We start from the raw sequence: 21,719 nt of genomic DNA, 5'->3' as shown, positions 1-21,719 counted from the left end.
TCCAGCCTTTTCTTCTGTGATTTGTGCTTGCACTGTCCCGTTGTCTTGCACACTCCCCTTGTACCTGTCTGCACTGTCCTGCCTGCCCAGGATGGCAGCCTCCCTGGGGGAACAACGTGTTTCTTACTCAGCTCCAGGAGAAGCTGTGATGTGCAAAGTGTTTGAAGCACACTGCAGTAGGCATTGGTTGCTGGACCATCCACCAGCAGGGAAGGGCTTTTCAGCCTAAGGAGCTGTGATTTCTAGCCTGATGCTTGGACTAAGGCTGGTTGATTTCTGCTTACATGTTGTAAGCAGATGTTTAGCTTTGAGGATGATTTCTATCAGCTAACTGAGAAAGGGTTGACCTGTGGTCTTGATCTGATTCAGAAAGTTTTCATGATGTGATAGACAGCTGCCAAGTGGAGTTACTGTGCTGGGTAGAAGGAAAATGTGATCAGATTTGTGCTGAGACATATCACATTTCCCAGGCCAGAACACTGGCTTACCACTAAGTTTAATTATCAGTGGGGGAACCAGTCTTCAAAGTGCAGCAGAAAAGTCCATGCTGGGAAAATGTCTCAGTGCAGTTACTGGGCAGTGATGAGGAAAGAGAGATTCTGTGGTCCCATTACTGCTGAAACCTCAGGAAGGAGTGAGCAAAAAAAAGAGGAGCCCAGGGGAGGATGAGGAGCAGCACATTCTTGCCTGCCTCCTTCCCTTCAGCCCTGTTAGTGCTGCCCCATCCAGAGTCAGTGTCACACTGCTGAAGACAATCCCAAACAAGCTTGTGTTCCTGCAGCACAGAGAGCTCTCTGTGCAACAGGAGAATTTACTGCTATTGACACGTGAAGGCTGTGGGGGCCCCGCAAAAGTGAGAACTGAGATGGTCTCCACAGGCCAGTTTGTTGTTGTGGGATTTTTGTCTTCTCTGTGGTGGTGTCCTGTAGACCTCATGCTGTCTGTGCAAAGTGCTTTGCTGAGGACTGCTCCATGCTATTTCATGCAGTGTTGTAAGGTTTTTTAGTGGACTTTTCTCTGCATACACGAATTGCCATTTATGACTAAAGTAGTAACTAGTTATCAACTATTTACCAGAGCAAGAGCCGAGTTTCAGACCAGCACAGCCTTTTGTTCTTAGTTGATCTTCCTTTCTTTGTTTTTACTTATTTTTAGTACTTTTGAAACTCTTGATCACTAAGTTAATTCATAGAGGCCTTTTCTCTGTTAAAATCCAAAGGAAGGTCCTAGCAAAATAAGGATCTGATTGCCCATATTTATACTAGTGGCATGAGGGGTAAAGGATTTACATGACTTTCCAAGGCCAAAGCAGGAATCAGTGTCAGAGCTGGGAAGACTGCAGTTCTCATCTGTGGACAGTCTGCCATTGCCACCCGTAGGACCTGGAACAAAGTTCTGCTTCAGGTGTTTTCTAGAAAATATTGCTTGGTATGTTACTACAGCTGCAGCTGTAGTAATTTGTAATTTTCTGGAAACACAGGGAAATATTCCGTCTTCAAGCTGACGCAAAGTGACAGGTCTGGAGCTCTCTGCAAGCAGATTCACTTCAGTCCAGCAGGTTCCTGTGTTTGCTCCTGCCCAGGCCTCGCAAGCCTGGATAACTGGACATGTGGATATATGAGTGTGTTCCAGGCTGAGGACTAGTTCCTAGCCATTTACTTTCTTTCCCGTTTTTAATCTTTTAAAGCAAAGAAATAACACCATCTGGCTCCTGCATTTGTGGGATGCAAAAGTGATTTAACAAAAGTGAACTGCTTAATTTTCTGTTGCATATTTGGACACAGAAAAACATTTGTGTAACAAAAGCAGCAGAGAGCCTTATTTCTCCTCTCTGCAAGGCTCTCCATGTTCTGCCTGAAGACAGATGTGTCCTTTTCCTCCTGTATCACAGAGGGATCCCATCAGCTGTTGCCTTAAAAACTTCTTTCAATAAGACAGGATGGAGAGAAGATGGTTGTGGAGGTGGAAGTGGTGGGGAGAGGTGGAACAGCATCTGATTAGAAAGCGGAGGAAAGTGGAGGGACTGGGGAGACAGGGAGAAGTAGCCCAGCTTCTGTGTGAAGAGGAAAGGCGTGGATGCTGAAGAAGCATTTCTGTGCTGTGTTGTGTAACATGCTGTGCAATCTTTGGTGTGGGTCTCTGTGGGAAGGCATGATGGAATATATCCATATTGGAGAGAAAAGATTGGGGCGGATTTCGTTTTCCTTGTTGTTTTCTTTAAAAAACTCTGTGAGTAGGCGATTTTTTTTGGGTATGACTCAGGACTGTGACAGCAGGTGGTGGGACGCTGCAGGTCAGCCAAGCTGAGTGTGGCATGGAGACTGCAGAAAGTCAGGCACACGGTGCCTGCCCAGTGCTGTCTGGGGAGCTGGGGGCTGTTATGGTGGCTGGGGGGGAGTGTCAAAGCTAGGAACATTACCATGGCTGAGATTAGACCCTCCAGCTGCTCTTTCATCCTGCAGACTGAGGTTTGTTTGCTTCAAGAGCCCTTCTGTGACTCTGTCCCCACCTAAGCTCTAGTAAAATCCAGATATTTTCCATTTGCCCCTCAAAATGCATAATTCAAATCCAAAGCAAAATCATGTGGCAACTGCCCAGGGAAAGGGCAGTATTTCTTCATCTCTAGAAGAGAACACAGTCTTAAATTGTAGTCAAGAGTCCTTAATAGCTCCCAAGGTAATGTCCTGACATGGGTGGGACATCAGCAGTGAAGACACATGTTGAATAGAGAAAGGATTTATGTAGCTGTTAAACTTCATTAAGACATCCCTCTGTCCATATTTGCTCTGTCCTACCCTTCTGGCATCCTGCCTCAAATCCTGAGCTGGGCTTGAAACCTCTTGGGGATTTAGCTCCATCTTTTCCCAGAGGTCTGTCCTGAGTGTTCTCTTGGTCACAATCCATCATGCGGAAGATGTGTGTGATGATAAAAAAGACACATGCAGGACTTGCAAAGGGCTCTGAAATTTCTATTTCTAGCAACACAGAGATGAACATAATAACAAAAAAGGCTCCCTGTTTCTGTGTCCTCACTACTCTGGAGCATTGTTTGGATTTGGGAGAGACAGGTTTGCAGGAAGAAGTAATATGTTTTAATAGAACATGATATTGTTGGAAGGGGAAAAAAAGAATGAATCTTAGACACACAAACCCTCTCTGAGTTATTTTTTAAAATTATTTTCAGTAGTATCAGTTGGTTTAATAAAAGATTAATATCTCTTCCTATGAACCTTGGCCCTTACAGCCTTAGACCATCAGAACCAAAACAACATTTCTGCTATGACTTTGGCCTTAGGTCAGTGTTCTTTCAAAAGTCTGGGATCCCTCCTCCTTTGAAGCATGAAGGTTTACTGTGTAAATACTTTCTGTCTTCTCTTTCCTTAAAATGTTCAGGAACCACCCCCCCCTTATTCTTGATAATTTTCAGTACCCATTGTAAGGTTACTTTCTGATGACCATTTCCCATTTAGACCATCTCTTACTTTAATTCTTTTCATCTGGAGTTCAAGACTGTTTTCATTCTCGTGGGTACAATCAGTTATTTTTCCAGTGAAGTTTCCATGCAAGTAATAGATCACTGAGGTTTAGCAGCTGCCTGGGTCATGCTCCTTTGAAGGCTCATCCAGCATGATAGCTGAAACTTACATTGAACCTAGATTTAGTCTGACCCACTCTCTCCTACACAGAGGGTTCCTAAATGATCACACCATCATTGAATGGTGCTCTGTTCCCACAAGCTTTGAACTCTCTGCAGAGGTTTGACCATACTCTCCCAACAGCATTTTTGTGCATCCTTGTCAGAGCCCCTTAGTGCCCCTGTGGATCCATCAGCTGTACAACACCCACTTTCTTGTCCCTGATGCTTTCTTTGTTGCTTTGCTGTCCATCTCATGCAGCATTTTTTACAGCATGGGAGGTGGATCCTAGCAGAGGGAAACTGCTGCCCAGCCCTGTTGGCACTGGGATAGAGCCTTGTGATGAGTGTGCCAGGGCTCTGCACTATCACCTGTGAAGGGGAACACCAACAGGCAGGGGGAAGGAATGCTCCCTCTGAATTTCTATCTGGGATGTGTTAATGCCTTACTCTGGGAGGAAAAAATAGCTGCCACTCTCAGGTTTTATGGTAGACATGGTGTATGTTGGCAGTAAGTCAGCTCTGGACAGAGAGTGAGTCAGGCTCCCTGCACCCAGACAGTGTCCTCAGGCTCAGGTTCAGTGCTGATGGGTAGGGGAGAACAAGCTCAGTCTGGGCAATGCTGGCTGTTGTGTGGGATCTCATGTAGAAGGTACAATGTGTGTGTCATGTTCAGCTTCCAACATGCAGATGCTGAGCATCTGTGTATTGCCTTTTGTGTCTTCTACCCCTTCTCTGAGGTGGAAAAATGTGATGTGCTACTCTCTTGTCATCCTTTCTGCTCTGGTGTTGGGAAGGTTTCACAACTCTAACTATATGTTTCATTAAGGAAAAGACTTAGAAGTGAAAAGTGCTTTCATTCTCTCCTGTCTTCAGTGGGATTCTGGAATTGTTTTGCTTTGTCATACCTACAAGAGTAAGGGCAAAAAAGTCTTACAGTGACCTGGAGATGTGACCTCTAGTACTGATACAGATGGGCCAGCCAGGCAGACCCATAGTCTTGCTCTGTGCAGGAGTCCATGTCTGAAAGTATTACATGCAATTCTCAGCATCTGTTCACCCTATGTACCCCATAACCCCAACCCCTTATTTGTTATTTCTTTCCTTATTCTCATTGCCATTGTTCTGCTTAGATGACACCTGTATGCGCCATGAGGTGTGAACAGCTCACAACTACCCTGACTGGGGGTTTGGGGACAGAGGAACCAAATTCTCCCTAACTTGCAGTAGGGTTGGAAACAGAGGAGGTGAGGGAACTACTCAGTGTGGGTGCATGAGTGAAATGTCTCTGTTCCTGTCCTGGTGTGTTCTGCGTGCAGGAAAAGTCAGTGTGATATTGAACGTGCTGGTCTTTGATATCTCTGTGGCTCCTATAAAAACCTCTTCAGATTGAATTTGCAGCACAGCTCCTTATCTCCTGAATGGAAGATGTAACAGCATCATCTTGTGTTTTAGCCAGACATTTTCCCTCAACACTTCCCCATTTCTACACTGAGGGAAAAACAAATGTTGAGGCTTTTTTTTTTCCCCTCCTGTTTGAAACATTAAGAGCCCTTCACACAAAGCAGCTCAAGTGCAGAAGAATTAATTGGGGAAATTAGGTTGTGCCGTATTCCTGGCATTTTCTCAGAAACGGTAATTGCCCTAATTCTCCACCCTGTCAAGACCTGCATCTGCACCCTGTTTCCCCCCTCCCCTTTTCCTCACTGCCTACCTGTCGTTCTCCTGCTTGAGTTGCTGTTTTCATGCTGTTGCCATTTATTTCATTCCAGTAATGAGAGGGATGTGGCAGGTGAAGAGCTCTCACAATCTGGTGACAACTTCTTTGAAGCACAGGCACAAAAGAGCAGTTTGTTTTTGGGAAAAAAACCCTCCCTTCTCTGGTACTTGACCTCCATGCTCACCTCTTCTCCTGCTTGGGGTATGTTGCTGCTGCATTGCAAGTCATTTGGCTCAGATTTTTTGTTTAATATAGTCTCAATATTCACCTAAACAGTGACCTCCATGCTTAACCCTTCTGTGTTCCCCCCAAACCCTCATACATGTGCTGAGAGCTAATCAAACTTAGGATCTTTCAATCAAAGCTCAGTCCCATTCCCAGGCATTTGAATTGAGGCTTTTGCTTTCTCCAAACCATTGGGCTGAGATCCAGAGGGCTGGGAGTTCAAAGCCTTTCAGTTTAGCTTCCTGATGGTTTTTAACCTTCCATTTGTGGAGGTCACAGATGTAGCCAAATAAGGAGGAATTGTTTGTTGTTCCGTATTTCCTGACCCAAAACATCTAGTGATGTACATGGCAGGTTTGGATTCAACAGAGATGATTCTTCCAGTCCTTCCCCATGCTGACTGGACTTTGCCTGGTCTCCAGGGAGCTGGGGGAGTACTCGGTGTAACCAATCAAATAATGTAGCCAGGTGGGGGGTAGTGACACCACCCCCAGAAGTCAAAGATTCAGTTCAGTTCAGAAAGCTGGGGTTGCTTCTTAATGCAGCCAAATTACACAAGTCTGTCACCTCTGCTGTAAAAACTTGAAACAGCAAATTTCCTGCAGAGAGTTCAGGAGCCCTTGCCTTCAGAGCAATTCCCTTCTCATAAAACTTAACTAGGGAGGGCAGGACTCTTTTCCATTTTCAGTGTTCCCTGGGTGCAGTCAGCAGATCCAGAGGGGCAAGAGAAGTTACTTGTGATCTCCACCCATCCTTGATTAGTTTTTTCCTCCCCTTGACTGTGAACCTGTTTTTTCATCTGTTTTAATTTGTCTTGTCCAAGTGTGGTTCCCAACAGCTGCTAGAGGCTTCCTGCATGCAATGTGCTCACTTCCTCCTGTTGCCCCCACCTGGAACATCCCATTAGTCTGAAAACTGACATACAGGGGAAAGAGCACAATGCCTCCTTTGGAGCTAGAGAGACTCTGCCATAGTGGAGATGCATCCACGTGTTCCATTGTGGTGTCACCAGAAAGGAGCAGGCAGGACAGAGAAGCTGATGGTTCCTGAGTTCTACCAAGGTGGCCTGATTTAAACTGCAGCTAGAGCAGAAGAAGGTGGAGAACCACATACCAGCATTTTTCTAGGCACAGGTGGGCCAGAAATAGTATGTGTCCTTCTGAGCGTATGGAAATGAACTGTTCATGCTTTGAGAAGAGCATTTCCACCTATAATCGAGGTAGACTGAGATGTGTAAATGTAAAATCCTCCCCTCTCATCTTGGATAGATTATGGGACCCATTTAACCACTGCATCCCAGCTGGCCAGTGACCTCCTCCTGCCTTCCCACCTGCAGGATGATGATCTCAGCTCTCCTTTACTGTGGGTACAGCCATGAGATCACACATCAGTCAGGAAAGGTGGGGAGCATCCCCAACCCCCAGTATGAACAGCAAAAGAACAGGAGGCAGAGAAGTTATATGCCAGTTTAGTGGGAGCATGGCTAAATTATGCTTTGCTTCAAGGCAAACTGAAGATTTCCCTAGAAAAATTGAGATGCAAGTGTCTTCATCAACATCCTTAATTAAGATGCTTGCATGGAAAGAAACCACTGCTTTTCTGTTTTCTTTCTGATTCTCTCATGGTCAGTTTACACAGGCTTTCCTCTCCTGGTCCCCCTCAATTTCATAGTCCTACTTCTCTCACAGCCCCCATGAGCTCCTTCCCCCTGCCAGTCTCACAGAGAAAGCCTCTATTTGCAAGCAGCTGTCTTTAATATATAGGCTGTTTAGGGCTCGGCTGTCAAAGAGAGCATGTTCAATGTACAATCAAGGGGCAACGATGCACAAAATTGCACACACACATGAAATGGGAATCTTTTCTCAGTGCGTGTTGAGCTTTGAACGCTTAAGTGATTCCACCTCTCTCTTCCCCATCCAATTATGTGGGCAACACATGATAAGATTGCTAAAGGAATTAGTGAGGGAAATCTTTATACTGTCTAATCGATACTGTTCTGCTCAGCAGAAGGCATTTCCCTGTCTCTGGCCTCAGTTATGTTCTCATTTGCCCTCTGAAAACACAAGTTCACCTTCTCTGTATTTGGACTGTGGTGACCAAGAGGAAAACCAGCAGCATGTCTGTTGAAAATGATTGTAGTTACAGAGTTTCTTCCTTCCCTTAACATAAAAAGCAAACATAAAAATGGTATGTAATACAGCCCTGCCAAATCCATGTTTCAGGGTCTTAGAAAGGTTTGCTGTGCAGGCCAGGGAGATCTTCTGTCCCTCTCTGCTGTATGGCCTTACAGGAATGGCCAGCAACCTTTCAAGCAAAGACACTGGATGATAATTTTTCTGAGCATCACTGAGGCAAGACGCCAGATTTTATGGGCCACTAGACTGATCCAATATAGCAAATCCTGTGTTCCACTGTGGATTCTGAGACCAAATTATCAATTAATGTGAGGCATTAAAAAATCCAAATCCCTTTTAGTTCCCTGCAGTCATTAGTGACAAGATACAATATCTATAGCTCAAATACTTTGCCAGCATCCCCTGGCAGCAAGGCAGAAACTTCACTCCTATTTTTTTCCAACATATACAAAGAAAACATATGAGATCAGTGGTTTTTACAGTCAAATTCAGCTGCCTCTTCATATTTACTTAGATGGAGGAATAAATCAGTTTTGGGTTACTCTCTGGGTTAGTTATTTATTGGAATAAATGCATGGTAATAGATCTGACAGAGGAAGATGTTTCCCTTTCAGCTCTGTGTTTGAGGTAGAATTTGCTTTGTTCTGCACTACATTATATTGATGTTTTTCCCCACTGCTGGATGACTTCATTTGCTCTGCTTCTTTCCAACGTCCATGACTCTGCCACAGCTGGCTTTAGGATGCAGCTTTATGCATAGATTTCTTTTTCCCTAACTGTAACACTGTAATGCAGAGGTAATTTAAACAACCAGCATGAAACAATTTTCTAAGCCTTTCCCCCACCCATTTCCTACCTCAACTCTTTGGGAAGGGATGTGAGTCAGCCATTCATGGGGCAATTCCCCAAGCAAAATGAACTGTCAGCTACATTTAGCAGCTTGGTTTCCACTGCTGGTGCAGGGTGGGAAGGCGCTCAGGGCAATGACCAGCTGGACACACCCTGGGGCTGTATTTTGGGTATTCCCCAGGCAGCTCTCAGCCTGAACTCCTCAGTAGCACAGCCTGAAGTATATCCCCAAACCACCATGCTCACTAACTGCCATTCCATCTTGGGATTTTGTGTCCTTTTTGTCCCAGTGGGAATGCAAACACCTCACTACAAAGTCAGCATACCTTATTCACTCATTGAGATCCTTATCCCTTTTTTTCTCTCCCATTCTCCAAATCTTTCCTACTTTGATACAGAGGAAAAAGTAATGCTGTATTTTCTGCTCCAGCATTTTGCTTCCCTATCCCCTCCTAAGCTTCAGTTTTGTGAGCACTGGCAGATTTTTGGGTGGTTGCAAGCTGTGGGATTAGGTATTTTCTTCTCCAGCCTGTTACAGTAATGATGGGACGAAGACTTTTGGGCAAGCATAGGATGATGTGTGAGATGCTTCACTGGGACATTCAGCCAATGATGCCCTTAACTCTGGCTAGCCTGAGCTTGCTTGAGCAAAGACATGAGGCCTGGTTCTTGTTCTGCTGGCAGAGGCAGATGGGTCCCTGCACCATGCCCAGGAGGGCTGGCAAGGGGCAAAGAGCAGGATGCTTAAATGCCATATACAGAGGAACTGCTCAAGCATCCTGAAACTTCTCTTGTCTGGAGAGCAATTCTGGGTCCCCCAGGGGATGACATTCTATGTGACCATTCTAGGTAGTTTCCACAGACCAAGAAGTTTCAGGAGACTGAGTCTCCCTTGACCCTTGCCCAGCTCTCCCTCCCTCTGCACTGGTGCAGGTGATGGTGTGGGGTGCAAGGTGGTGGTGACTGGGGCCAGAGGGTCTCACTTGCCCCGTGCCCTTGCAGGAAGGGTTATGCAGTGCTGGGATGTTGCAGCCAGTGAAAGACTTATGGTTCAGTTAAAGACATACCCTTTCCCTTCTTGTCCCCTTGCTTCATTTTCCCCCATCCCTCCCTCCCTCTCTGACCCTTCCCTTCTCTTTTGTTTGTCTCCTTCCCTTGTTTTCACCCATTCACTGTCAGGAAGGGCCGCGTCCGAGGGGCCAGTTCAGCGCAGCGTGGCAGCGACAGAGACTGGTACCACCGGCAGCTGCAACAGTGAGTGGATCTCAAACCCTGGGGCAGCTGGAAGCGGGGGACTGGTGCTGCTTGAGCATGAAATGACACGTGGGGTTGAGCAGCTTTGGGACTAGGTCGGGTCTAGTGCATTTGGCAGTGAAGGGGCTCTTGTCTGTGGTGGAACTGCACATGTTTCTACTGTAGTGACTCTCTGTGGTTTGTCTGTATGGTGAGATATTACGGAATGAATGCAGAAGTCCTCAGTGCAGCCTTTCTCTGTGGGTGTCCAGGTTGTGTCTGCACTAGTGGACAGTGTGGGCTGTCCTTGGGCTCTGATGGCAGAGAATGCAGCATGATTTGTCTCTGTGCAGCTAAGCCACACCATGCCACTAAGTAGGGTGACATTTGCACTACTCACTCAGACTGTCCCTGACCTGTGTTGTCCTCTCAACAGCTGTTTGGGCACTCAAATTAGCATGGACTAAAACCAGAGCATTTGAGCAGGTGGATCATCACATGCCAGGCCTGACACCTTTTGTCTGCTGGTCTGGACACATCCTCGATGTCTGACCAGTTGGGTGTCTGCAGCTGTGATTGAGTGGATGTCAACTTTCACTGCCTACTGCTGCTCCCACCCCTTGCCTGGAGGAACAGCACTAAGGGATTGGTGCATCTTTGAAGTTCTGACAGAGCAAAAGAGTTTGGGTTTTCCAAAGTGGTGGCTGATGGGAACCACGTGAGCCAGCTGAGGGTTGGTGAAACCTCTGTTCACCCTGCCCTCCCTCTCACAGAGTCAAACCAGCATCTGATGGTGTTTGCTGCGTGCTGGAGCCTCTGTGTAGGATCCTCAGCCTGGTGTGTCCCCAGCTGTCACAGCATCACAGAAACCTCCTCCAGCAAGATGCTGCTGGGTGTGAACTGCAGGAGCCTGAGAGAGGCAAACATCCAGCTTGGTTGTCCTGTGGGATTTTGCTGCTGGCACACAAGGAAATGATCTGTTTATCCAGAAAGTTGAGGAGCCTTTGCTTGAGACAATTTTGGAAGTGGATTGAGCTAATCCACTGAAAGACACTGTGCAGAGCAGTTCTGACCCCTCATAAGTTAAGGGAGGAAAGTGATGGTTTCCACACTTTATTTCTCAATAGCTTCCCTGTGCCAGCAAGCCCAGAGAGAGATAGGCATAAATATTTACAAAGTAGCTGGGACAGACAAATTACTGGTGTCCAATTCCCCAAACCTCCCTGTGGAATTGTGAGGGGAGATGCATGCCCCTGACCAGGTGATACAGGACTAGCTATCCCATCACCCAGTATCATGAGGACTCCTCCTGCCCCTGTGAATGCCTACATAGTGTTAAACAACTGAGTGGGTCTCACAAAGCCTTCCCAGGACATTTGACAGAGTAGGGCTCTGGCAGTTCCTGACTGTTGCCAGAATCACATGGGAGTGTGAGATTAGGTATCAATGATTTTGCAGGGGCTATGTCAGCAGATAGGAGGATGTGCCTCTGAAAGGTGATTTTGTTACATTTATGCCTTTCTGAGCCAAAATTGAATTGTGGGGTGTGGATGGGAATTTAGTTCTAAGCACTGATGTAATTTTGTATCCTTGGCCCTGAAGGCAGTTATAAAAAAAATATTTTCCCCTGTGCCCTGACACTATTTTTTCGCCTTTCAATCATGTCCTTATGACAGAACAAATACTGGGGTTGACCTTTGCGATGTGACATAATAATATGTGACTTCTTTATAGCTCTTTTCATCCAAAATGTTTGGCACACTATGAATCTGATCCTGCAACCACTTGCCACTGGGCTTAGCACTCACTGCTCCAAGCAATCCCTGGGGAAGCCAGAGGAGGACAGAAGTGCTATCTCTGGTATTACTTGCAGGACCAGGCCCTGGAGGAATGTAGCACATGTCTATGAATAGCCACATTTTGGTGAGAGAAAGCCTTACCTTATTTATGATTTTTATTCACTACCAGAGTGCCATGCCCAGCACTAACATGACAGCCTCCCCTTGCCTGCTGTGTCATGTAGTAATTCTAGGGCCATATTTATAGCTATTATCTCCCACCCTGTTGCTTTTTTTCTATTATTTTTTTCCCAGCTCTAAAAGCATGTTAATTAATAAACTCCCTTAGCTTATCCTGCACCATTTGATCCTGCAGAAATCACAGCATTTTATCTTATTAGCAAGTAGGAATTAAAGAATTAAAACAGCTCGGGGGAAGAAAGAACGTAATCACTTTCCCTGGGCATCCCTTCTGAAACAACCTTGCACTGTCCCCTGAAACCCCAAGCTCATCTCCCATGGCTTGACAGAGGATGGGAATCCCAGACCAGTGAATGCTTGGGCTGAAAAACACTTTCTGCTCTGCTATTGTTGTTGTGAAAACAGAGCCCAGTTAGGGGCAGGAAAAGCCCAGCAGTGAGATATCAGCCTTGGACTGGGCTGCAGGTCACTTCCATGCTACTGATATCCTCTGGTACCATAGGAAATTCAGTTAGTTCTCCTGTGCCTCAGTTTCCCACTGTTAAAAGGTGATCCCTGCTCATCCTCACTAAAGAGATTGATGTGAAAAAAAGATTGAAAGGGATGCAGTCATTATGGTGTTGGGAAACAGGTAAGTGCCTTAGGAATATGTATGGAATCTGTGAGCTATTTGTGGTACTGGTTCACACAGGGCGAATTTTGGAAGTCTTCAGTAGCTGGAAAATGCAGAGGGAAGCAGGTAGAATCCTTGTACCCACCTCTGCTTCTTATGTTCAAGATGGGTAGAACCAGGAAAGAGACCTGTTCCACCTTCTTATAGATGGGAATTGGTTAAATCTGGGGGTGGAGACCCACTAACCATCAGCAGGTATCTGCATGCTTCACCACTGTTTACCATCAGTAGAGCACTGCATCCTCCCACATATCCTTTAAAATCTCTTCAAAAATAAATTCATTAGGAGTAAAGAGGTCTGGAAGGGATTCCCTGGATCATCAAATCCAATCCCCTGTTGCATCAATCACATCAGATTTATCCTTTTCATAATCAAGCACCACTATTAAATGTGCTCCTAGGGGAAGACAGTCCCAGAATCTCATTGCTTTAACTCATAGATGCTTCTGATTTCCAGTCTATGCTTAGTCATGGCCTTCTTGTTAAACAGCAGGTACCTGGCACTGAAGCAAGAAATTTAACACAGTTTTCTTAAAATAACCACCCAGAAATCCTATCCACAAAAAATGCTGAAGTTGCAAAAGAGAACGTGCAAGGTCAGGTAATGATAATGGGGAGGCCTGAGCTCACTCTTGCCTCTGCCTTGTAGTACAGACTTTACATATAATCACCCGCCGTTAAGCTCGTGTGATCTAGGTGAGGTACAAGGCAAAAGTACTCACGGAACAAAGGAACTTCTTTGCTATTCTTCACCATCATATTCATTGTGTAACCCTCTGTCTCTTTTGCCAGCTGTAACTAGCACTGAGCTAAACATTTGACTACTTTTCCTTTTGCTGGCAGGCTTTTCCGTGCCATTTATTGCTTCCCTGCACAAGGCATTACCTGCACAGCGTTTTTGAGAAGTCAGTGAGTTCACAGAAATATAGAATGGTTTGGGTTGGAAGGGGCATTAACAACCATCTTGTCCAACCCCCCTGTCAGACCAGGTTGCTCAAAGCCCCATCCATCCTGGTCTCAAACACTTCCAAGGATAGAATTGCATTACCCTGTTTTACCGGTTAGGAAAGGACTTCCAGAGCTATCAGCCATACTAACCCATGGACCTGCAACGGCAGCTTTACCCCTCCAAAATGTCCCTGCTTTATCCAGTTGCAGTCTGATTCACTCCAAACCGTGCAATTGTTACCCAGCCAGAGGAAAGTGGCTGCTGCAGCAGTCTGCCCCATGACACACAGTTTGCCTTCCAAGTTATGGAAATAATGGGATTCTCTAGACCCATGATGGGCAGGGGGGAGAAACTGGTGAGTATAGGCTGAGGTGCAAAAACTCAGTGTTACCCATGTGATGTGAGCCAGCCCCGTTGTGACCCAATGACACATGGAGCTGATGCTTATCTCAGGCCACTGCTGCACAGCATGGCCAGAGTGACTAAGGAGCAGGGTTCACTTGCCAGAAACAGGTTTGGAACTAGGGCACTGCAATCCCATGTTTGCTTATTTAACTTGGCAGGTATTCAAGTGAAACAGGCACGGAGGGGTGGTGTCAGATCTGATCTTGGTACCCATGTGTGGGATTTTGACTTTCTATTTCAGTGCTCCTGTTTGGAATAGAAGTGTATGCAGAAACCCCCCCCTCCTTTTATTTTTTTTAAAGCACTATTTAAATGTCAAAAGAATCATACAGTGCCTACCTTAATGTGCCTAACAAATTAAAATATTTTATTAGTCTATAATCTGAAAATCATTACCATGCTTACTATAAAAAAACTGAAGGTCTCCAAAGGGAATGATGTCAGTGGGTCTAAAATGTATGCAAATATATTTCATTGCCATAAAGGTACCAGGGGTCAGACAGGCAGCCCCCAGCCCCAGGGCAACAGGCTGCTAGTGTGGGAAGGAATTAAATGCATCTTGCATTGGGGAGGGAGAAAATGGATCTCTTGGCTGATTTTCCTGGAGTTTTGCAGGGTGTATGCCTGGGGCTGTGCCTGGCTGGTTGAGATGGTTTCAGAGGAAGCCATTGGTGCTGTTCCCACACACCTTACTCTCAGTGAGGGTAAGGAAATGCTCCAGACAGTTCACCCCCATCATGGATGAGCTGTTCAGAACCTCTGGCCTCATCCTGCTCACACAGAGAGCATGGTTGCCTGTTCCTCTTAGGCATCCACATCCTGGTGCCCCCTTCCTCCTGCAGATGACTCTGGATGTGTCCCTCCAAATAAATGATGCCTAATACAGCGCGGGCAGGAGACAGCTGCATCCAGCTGTAAAAAAGCAGTCCATACCTGCTGTCTCAGGCAGCCAGCACCCAGAGAGACTAGATGACAAGCTAATGCTTTCTTTGGCCAGGTGACACCAGATATCCTCAGAGCCACGGCCCCTGAGCCAGTCACTTACCCCACACAGAGCCAGTGGTCTACTGCTGGTTATTTCTCACCGCCTTCGGCGAGTGTCAAACGGTTCAAAGATTAATTGCCATTTAACCGGCTGTGTTTCCATCCCTGCGGAAGGCTGCAGTGAAAAAGACAGGAGTACTGGGATCATTTACCCTGGTATTACACAGCAGATTACTCTGTACTTACGAGGTCACCAGTTACCATGTAATTAGACCTCCAACGCAGGGAAGTCCGCAATAGGTTTCCAGACCACTCTTCTTCCTGGTGTCAGAGAAGCAGAGGGATGGCAGCAAAGTGCAGGCTGAAGCCTCATTAGGTGCATTTAAAGCTGTTAAATAGTTTAAAATTCAAGCTGGGGGAGGTGCAATGAGAGGGCAGCAAGGCCACCTGTACCTGTCAGAGAGAGGGAGGGGAAAAAATCCCAGAGTAGTTTGTCTAGGAAATGCAGGAAAGTCTAAATAGAAAGGAGGGCTTTGAGGGAGCTCTCTGTGCCAGGCAGCTGACTGGCAGCAGTGGCTGTTGCTCTTCAGGTTTGATCAGGGACAGCTTTGGCAGTGGTGGAGGACTCTGCTGAGCCACAGACCCTGCCCTGTGGGATGGTGTCCATGGGACCATGGAAGATGTTGCAGTGGGGATGCCCTGTAGGTCAGGATTGTGAGTGGGCACCAGGACACCCTCCCTGTGGTGGCTGCCTCTTGGTCTGGATTGCTCTTGTCTGTTTTTCACACACACCCAAATCAAACACCTACTCATAGAGCATTTGGAAGAATGACAAATGCCTTTGATTATCAAGCACAAATTCCTGTGGCAGCTCATTGCACCTCTTGGGTGGCTAATAAAGCACAGAGCCCATTCTGATCAATATACAGCAAGTAGTGCTGTAAAGTGAGATTGTGCCCGCCCCAGGCAACATTGCATTTTGTCTTCATAAACTGTCCTCTTCGAACCAAGCACAGTTTCTTGTGGGGTGGCAGCTCCCTAGAATATGTGGCTCTCAGTGTGCCATTGCAACAAATGCTTTTCTGAAGCCCTCCATGTAAACAACCCAGCCTAGAGCAAAGTGTGTACCTCTACAGCAATCATTATTTTAAATACTCTTTTTATTATACAGCCACATGTCCCTGACTCAGCCCCACAAAGAGTATCTGTAAAGTCAACAACTCTGGAGAGCTGCAGCAGAAACAAAGACAGTGTGAAGCCATTGATTGCTGAGGATAGAAAGAGCTGTATGTAAATAGTTTGTCTAAAGAATAATCAGAGTAGGGAGATATGCTACCTGATTGCTAATATCTACAAAGTTGTGAGCTTGAAGGTTGAAAAATATTGAGAGAAGTATACAAACGTTAGGACAGGGATAACGCAGTGAGGATGAGAGTGGGGAAAATCAGTGTGGCAAGCAGGAAATTTCCATCGTGTAGGCAAGATTTGCCTGTGATTTCCTGCGGGAGGCTGTGGGTTGTTCACTGGGATATATGGATTGGCACCCATCAATACCTTAGCAAATCCTTTAGGGCCTGCTCTCACAAAGGAAAGAGGGAAGAATGAAATTTGAAGGGGCTTTTTTTCAGCTCTCCTCTTCGGGCTGTAAAGTGTTTTCATAGGCAGACATGCGTGTCATTGCCAGTGCATGCTGCATACACATACCTAATGCTCCTGGACTAGAGCAGCTTATCCAGAGGCAGCAAAACCAGCCAAGGCTTTAAGACCAGCATTTGTAGTCACGTTTATCCTTGAAGTAAATGCTCCAGCAATGACATAATTGAGGACTGTCCTGTCTGCTCAGCATATGTCTGCAGGGGTCATTCATCCTATCAGACACTGCAGAACATTAGCGGTTTTTTAGACTCACTTTCTCCTTCCGTCCTTCCGCTTGTGGCTAACCCTAATGGAGAGCTGGTGGCTAGAGGCTCCTCTAGGAAAACTCACCTGATTCAGAGAGCTGACCATCTAGAAGCAAAACCAGTCAGATGTGTCTTACCGGGTGCTGGGTTTGTGAAATGGTCCCAGCAGGGCTCACTGGGTTGAAGTGTCTGGCTGGCTGCAGGAAGGGGAGCAGAAGGCAACTGGTGATATTTGTGATGACCACTTAGTGCTGAAGGGCTCTAATGGCATCTGGGAACCAGGTTCCTGTGTTTGTGGGTTTGCTTATTTATTTACGCTCCTGGCTAAATGAAGTAGGGAGGAGGAATTTTAACACAGTGGTTAAAATGCATGGGACTGCAGCAACTCTGTCCTACTCAAGGGCATCTGGAAAACTTGATATAGAATGGAGGGAACTTCAATGCACAGAAAGTCTCAGTTGGAAAAGTAGAGAAGAGGATGCAAGGCTTAATTCCTTCAAATATTCAAATTTAGCTTGTTTTTCAGCAGAATCCTGCAGCCAAACCCCAGCCTCACTGTCTGCATGTGCCACCATTTCGGCCCTATGACAGCAGTGCTCAGATGGGTTCTGTCACTGTCCTCTCCTGTGCCTGTCTCTTGGCCTGTTGTCACTATCTGGAGCCCTTCCTCTGCCTGCCACACCAACTTTGGACAGGGATGCTTGAGGCCGGCATGGGAAGTAAATGTCCATGGCAACCTTTTCTAGTTTAGGTCTCGGGGAATTTAACCATGAACATGATAATCTCCAGTGTCTCTACAGTGATCTGACTCATGGGGGAGTGCACAGGTGCAGACTGGGGTTTGCCTCTGCCGTGAAATACAGCTCTCCATTCAGTAGTGCCAGAGCTGGCATAGCTGTCCCACTGGCACTGATGAGTTTAATCACATCATTAGTAGGTGTGACACTGCAGCCTCTGATGATGAGCTCTTTATTTTAACAAGGCTTGCAGCATGTTTGTCTGAGATGCCATCTGTGCCTGCACTGCCTTCGTTAGGAGAGAAAGCATATACATCTTTTGATGTTGGTCTATATTTCTATGATGCTTCCCTGCTGAGAAACCACTGTTCAACTAGAGGGTGAGAACTCCTACCTGAAGAAAAGCACCAACAGCCAAAATACTTAAACAGGCCAAATAAACATTTAGGAGGAAGCTCACTGTTAGGAATAACCCTCAACTGGCCTATGGGAAACTGTTTAGAAGATTCCACTGAGACCCCATCCTAAGTTACCTAAATGCTGTAAGTTTTCAGGAAAGCAAGGAACAGATTTCTATTTTAAAGATACTTTCAGGTTTTGTCCCTCCATACTATAATTGCATATAGAAATCTCTGGGTTGTCTGCCTAGTTTTTAGGTACAAAAGCTATTACTAAGATTTGTGGGTGCAGATCTGAGCATCTAACCTTTCTGCTTAAACTCCATAGTATATATTAGTAACTATATACTATATATCCAGCTCTATTCCTGTAGCTGCCCTTTGATCAATGAGCAGGCAGCTTGGCATGCTCACGGTGTTCCACTGCTCTTAACAAGATTCACAAATGACAAACCAGGCAGGAGCTGCCACATTGCACTCCAGTTGCACATAAAGAAAGGGACTGCTTCCATAGGGAGGTCCCACACCCTGCCTTGTATTAGTTTTCTGTCTGTATGCTGCCAGGCCGATGTTCAGTGAATCTGACATTAACAAGAAATAGATTTCCAAACAATCTAGCCTAATGAATTTTGAATATTATTATGATTAATGCCAAGGCAGTTGAACTGATTATCCAGGATCCAGAAGTTAAGTAATGGAGCCTTATCTAAATCATGTGTAGTCCTAAGTCAGGAATGGCTCTGGCTGCAGACAAAGACGGAGTGTTGTTGGTTACCCAAAAGGGAGTCACTGCCAAGACAGAGAGAGATGGACGATGGAAAAGGAGCTTATGAGATACACATCTGAAAGCATTTTAGCATGGAGTGATCACACATGCAAGCTCTTTATTGCTCCTATTTCCTAAGTTGCATTTCTCAGGCCATTTTGAGACTTTGCTTTTATATCACCAGGTTAAAATTTATTGGTAAAATCTTCCTGCTTTCCAATGCCAGAAACTGACTTGATTTTCATTCTCCTCATTGCCAAAAGAGCAGCATCCCAGCGGATGTTTTCCTTGCATCGTGATGGTTTAACTTAGCCTCTATCTGATTAGCTTTGGAGCTATTAAACACTTCTTGTAGTATCACTAGCAAAATGATAATGCAGATCAGTCATGTACAGTTTCTGTTGGCACATGCAGGCTCTGCAGACTACAGATCCCCTTTGAAGCTGGAATCAGCAGAGACCTGTGCTGTCTCATGGGTATTGGATGTCTCTGAGCAGGCCTGTCCTAAAGAAGTGTGGTGTGGTGTAAGAGTCTCCAGCCTGGTGGAAACAAATTGGTAAATCTGTATGGTGCCTGACAAACTATCTGAAAGCTGTAGTTTGAATAGGTTTAGTGGCATTCCCAGCCTCTGCTGTTAACTAGGCAGTGACCATGAGAAAAGTGGCTTAGTTGACAGCCTTTGACCAGTCCAGATGTGGTGCCCAGGTTGTGGCTGTGCTGCAGAAGATAGCAGAGGCCACCAGCAGCATGCATCCCTCTGCACAGCACCCACACCAGCTGCCCAGTGCCAACCCACAGTGGAGCAGTAGGATACCTACCAGAGAATCCATCTCCAATACTACCACTTTCCTCTGCTGTCTGAGATTCTAGTGTGGGGTCTTGTTGTTCTGGGCCACAAGGAGCTTTCAGGTGGCCCTAGGGATGAGAAGGCTGGACAGCTCTCCTTCACCTGGGAAGGCTCCAGCAGCAACATTTAAGACAAGGGTTTAGAACCTTCTAGGAGCTGGTGATGGCCTCACTGACCTCTTTACTAGGTGCTTTGCAAACTGCAGCTGCTCTGCTCCCATGTCCCCCCAGCTGAATGAGGCATGGATGGGGTTTCTTACAGTTTATGTCCTGGTGTTGGAGATCATGACTTCTGGAGCATTTACTTAGATGAACATGTGAAACTGGCTGTTGTTCCTCTGTAGGCTGCTTGTGCAGCTATTTCTGAGCAGTGGGTGCTGCTTCTTTGAGTTTTGGGAAGGAGAAGGGTGAGCTTTGATAAGGAGCACACCAAACAGATTATTGGTAAACATAATTACAAATATATCTGCAATTACTCCTCTGTTTCTCTTTTCTTAACCATCCTCTGCATTACCTCTGGCATTTTTAGATGGCAGATAGTATAACTGAGAGGACTCTTGGGCACAGGCAGCTCTTAGAGCAACAGAGATTTATCTCAGGCCGTTTTTAGGTAGCAGAATTTACCTCTAGCTACAACCAACCCTCCATGCCTGCCCCCCTCCATTTGCATAAGTAATTGGCAGCTTGTTAATGGCTCATTAAGAATGCTGAAAACCGTGGGATTAAAACACGCTCAGTGGAGCAGAGATGAGGGGTAGGGGGAAAGGCCGCTGTCCCTGCTTGCAAATTACACCGCTTGATTCAACGTGATTCAGAATTACAGGTCATAAAGCAACTAGATTGTTAAATGAAGTAAGGAAAAACAATGTCAATGGCAGGCTTTATTTTTAGCCTCATGTTTAAACACAGTATGTGCATCTAGGGGGAACAAACAGTCCCTTGCCAAACAGTCCTACTGACAGCAGGAAGCTCTCACCCCTTTCTCAGTTTCACATTAACCCTGCCTGGTCAGTCTTTCCTGCTCCTGAGTAAGTCCATCTGGCTCCTTACACCACCTCATGGCAGGGACATTTGGTTCCTTTCCCCATACTCTCTCTGGGTAAATCCAACCCTCTCCCCTCTGGCAGCAGGCAACCAGCATCTCCCCTTCTTTGAGTGAGGCTGAGACACCCAGCACAGCTCCATGCAAGTAGGAGAAACAACTCCAGGTTGCTTTATTCATTCTGTAAATCACCAAAATCCCTCGAAAATGGCTTTAAGATGTCTTGAGTCACTGGCATGCAGGGAAGCAGGCTGCCAGCCTTATGCTGTGGCACTGCCAGGACCTGCAATGGAGGTTGGTGTAGCCTGCGATAACTGGGAGAGGATAACATCTGCCATTCCCAGAGAAAGGAGCATGGTGAGGACACAATCAATCAAGTAAGTAAAAAAGTTTGATGGAAGCTTTTTGTTGTTTGCTGGCTGTGTTTAAGCTCACGTTCAGAGCTGACTATGACAGCAGTGACGGCAAAGACAGGAGAAGTGAAGGCAAGGACAGGGCTGTGATGGCATTTGAATCACTTAGAAGAGGCTCAGCCTGGGGGCTGGTACGGCCATAATGTGTGATGCCTTTCAGTCAGGAGAACACCTTGGGGATTTATGGAGGCCAGAGTAATTCTGGCAATGGTGCAGTCTCAGATATAGCTAGCACCTTTCTTTCTGGATAAGCTGAAAGGAAATTACAGATAAAGCATTTGGGAATCTCATCCAGTCACAACCTGCGGTTAAATTCAGCTGCCTCTGATCTAAACTACTTGGGTACTTAAGAGCCTAGTAAGGTGACAGTTAAAACTATGAAGTGTGGGACAGCTAAGGTTCAGCAAAGCTCAGCTCTGTCTGGCATGTCAGAGTTAATCCCTTTGCTTTGCAAAAGGTGCCCAGGAATCAAGACTTACAGAGGCAAAATACTGGCACATCTGATAGGGAAACCTCTCTCAGTGCTGCTTGGTCTAGACTGAAGGTAGGGAAGGAGTGTCTCCTCCTGGATCCTCAGCCATGAGCGTGTGCTGCCCTTTGCATCGCCCCTGAGAAGTCACCTTCTTGTGCCCCAACCTGATCTGACAAACATTGACTCACAAAGGCACGATCTACAGCAGTTTTGTTTGTTGTTTGTTCTTCTCCAAGAGCTCAACTTAGCCAAACAGAGCAGCTTTCCCTGCTTCTTTCTTTCATTGCTTTCTTTTTTTGCTCTCGGGTGACCTAGCCACCTGTGGCTCTTATTCATACAAGGCTGCCCAGAACTGCTG

General features: G+C 46.1%; 1 protein-coding gene across 1 annotated transcript in view; it reads left to right on the top strand.

Moving 5' to 3' along the window:
- Positions 1 to 21,719, top strand: part of NTRK3 (neurotrophic tyrosine kinase, receptor, type 3) — a gene marked incomplete at its 5' end in the record, with an annotated part of 146,451 nt that overhangs the window by 116,048 nt on the left and 8,684 nt on the right. Inside the window, one exon of the mRNA XM_009071812.1 lies at positions 9,743 to 9,817. Coding sequence (XP_009070060.1) covers positions 9,743 to 9,817 — 75 coding nt within the window. The remainder of the gene's footprint in view (positions 1 to 9,742; positions 9,818 to 21,719) is intronic.

The sequence above is a fragment of the Acanthisitta chloris genome, unplaced genomic scaffold, assembly GCF_000695815.1.
Source record: "Acanthisitta chloris isolate BGI_N310 unplaced genomic scaffold, ASM69581v1 scaffold15053, whole genome shotgun sequence".
In the NCBI taxonomy this organism is placed as follows: domain Eukaryota; kingdom Metazoa; phylum Chordata; class Aves; order Passeriformes; family Acanthisittidae; genus Acanthisitta; species Acanthisitta chloris.
The sequence above is the reverse complement of the archived record's forward strand: the minus strand, read 5'-3'. Positions and strand labels throughout refer to the sequence as shown.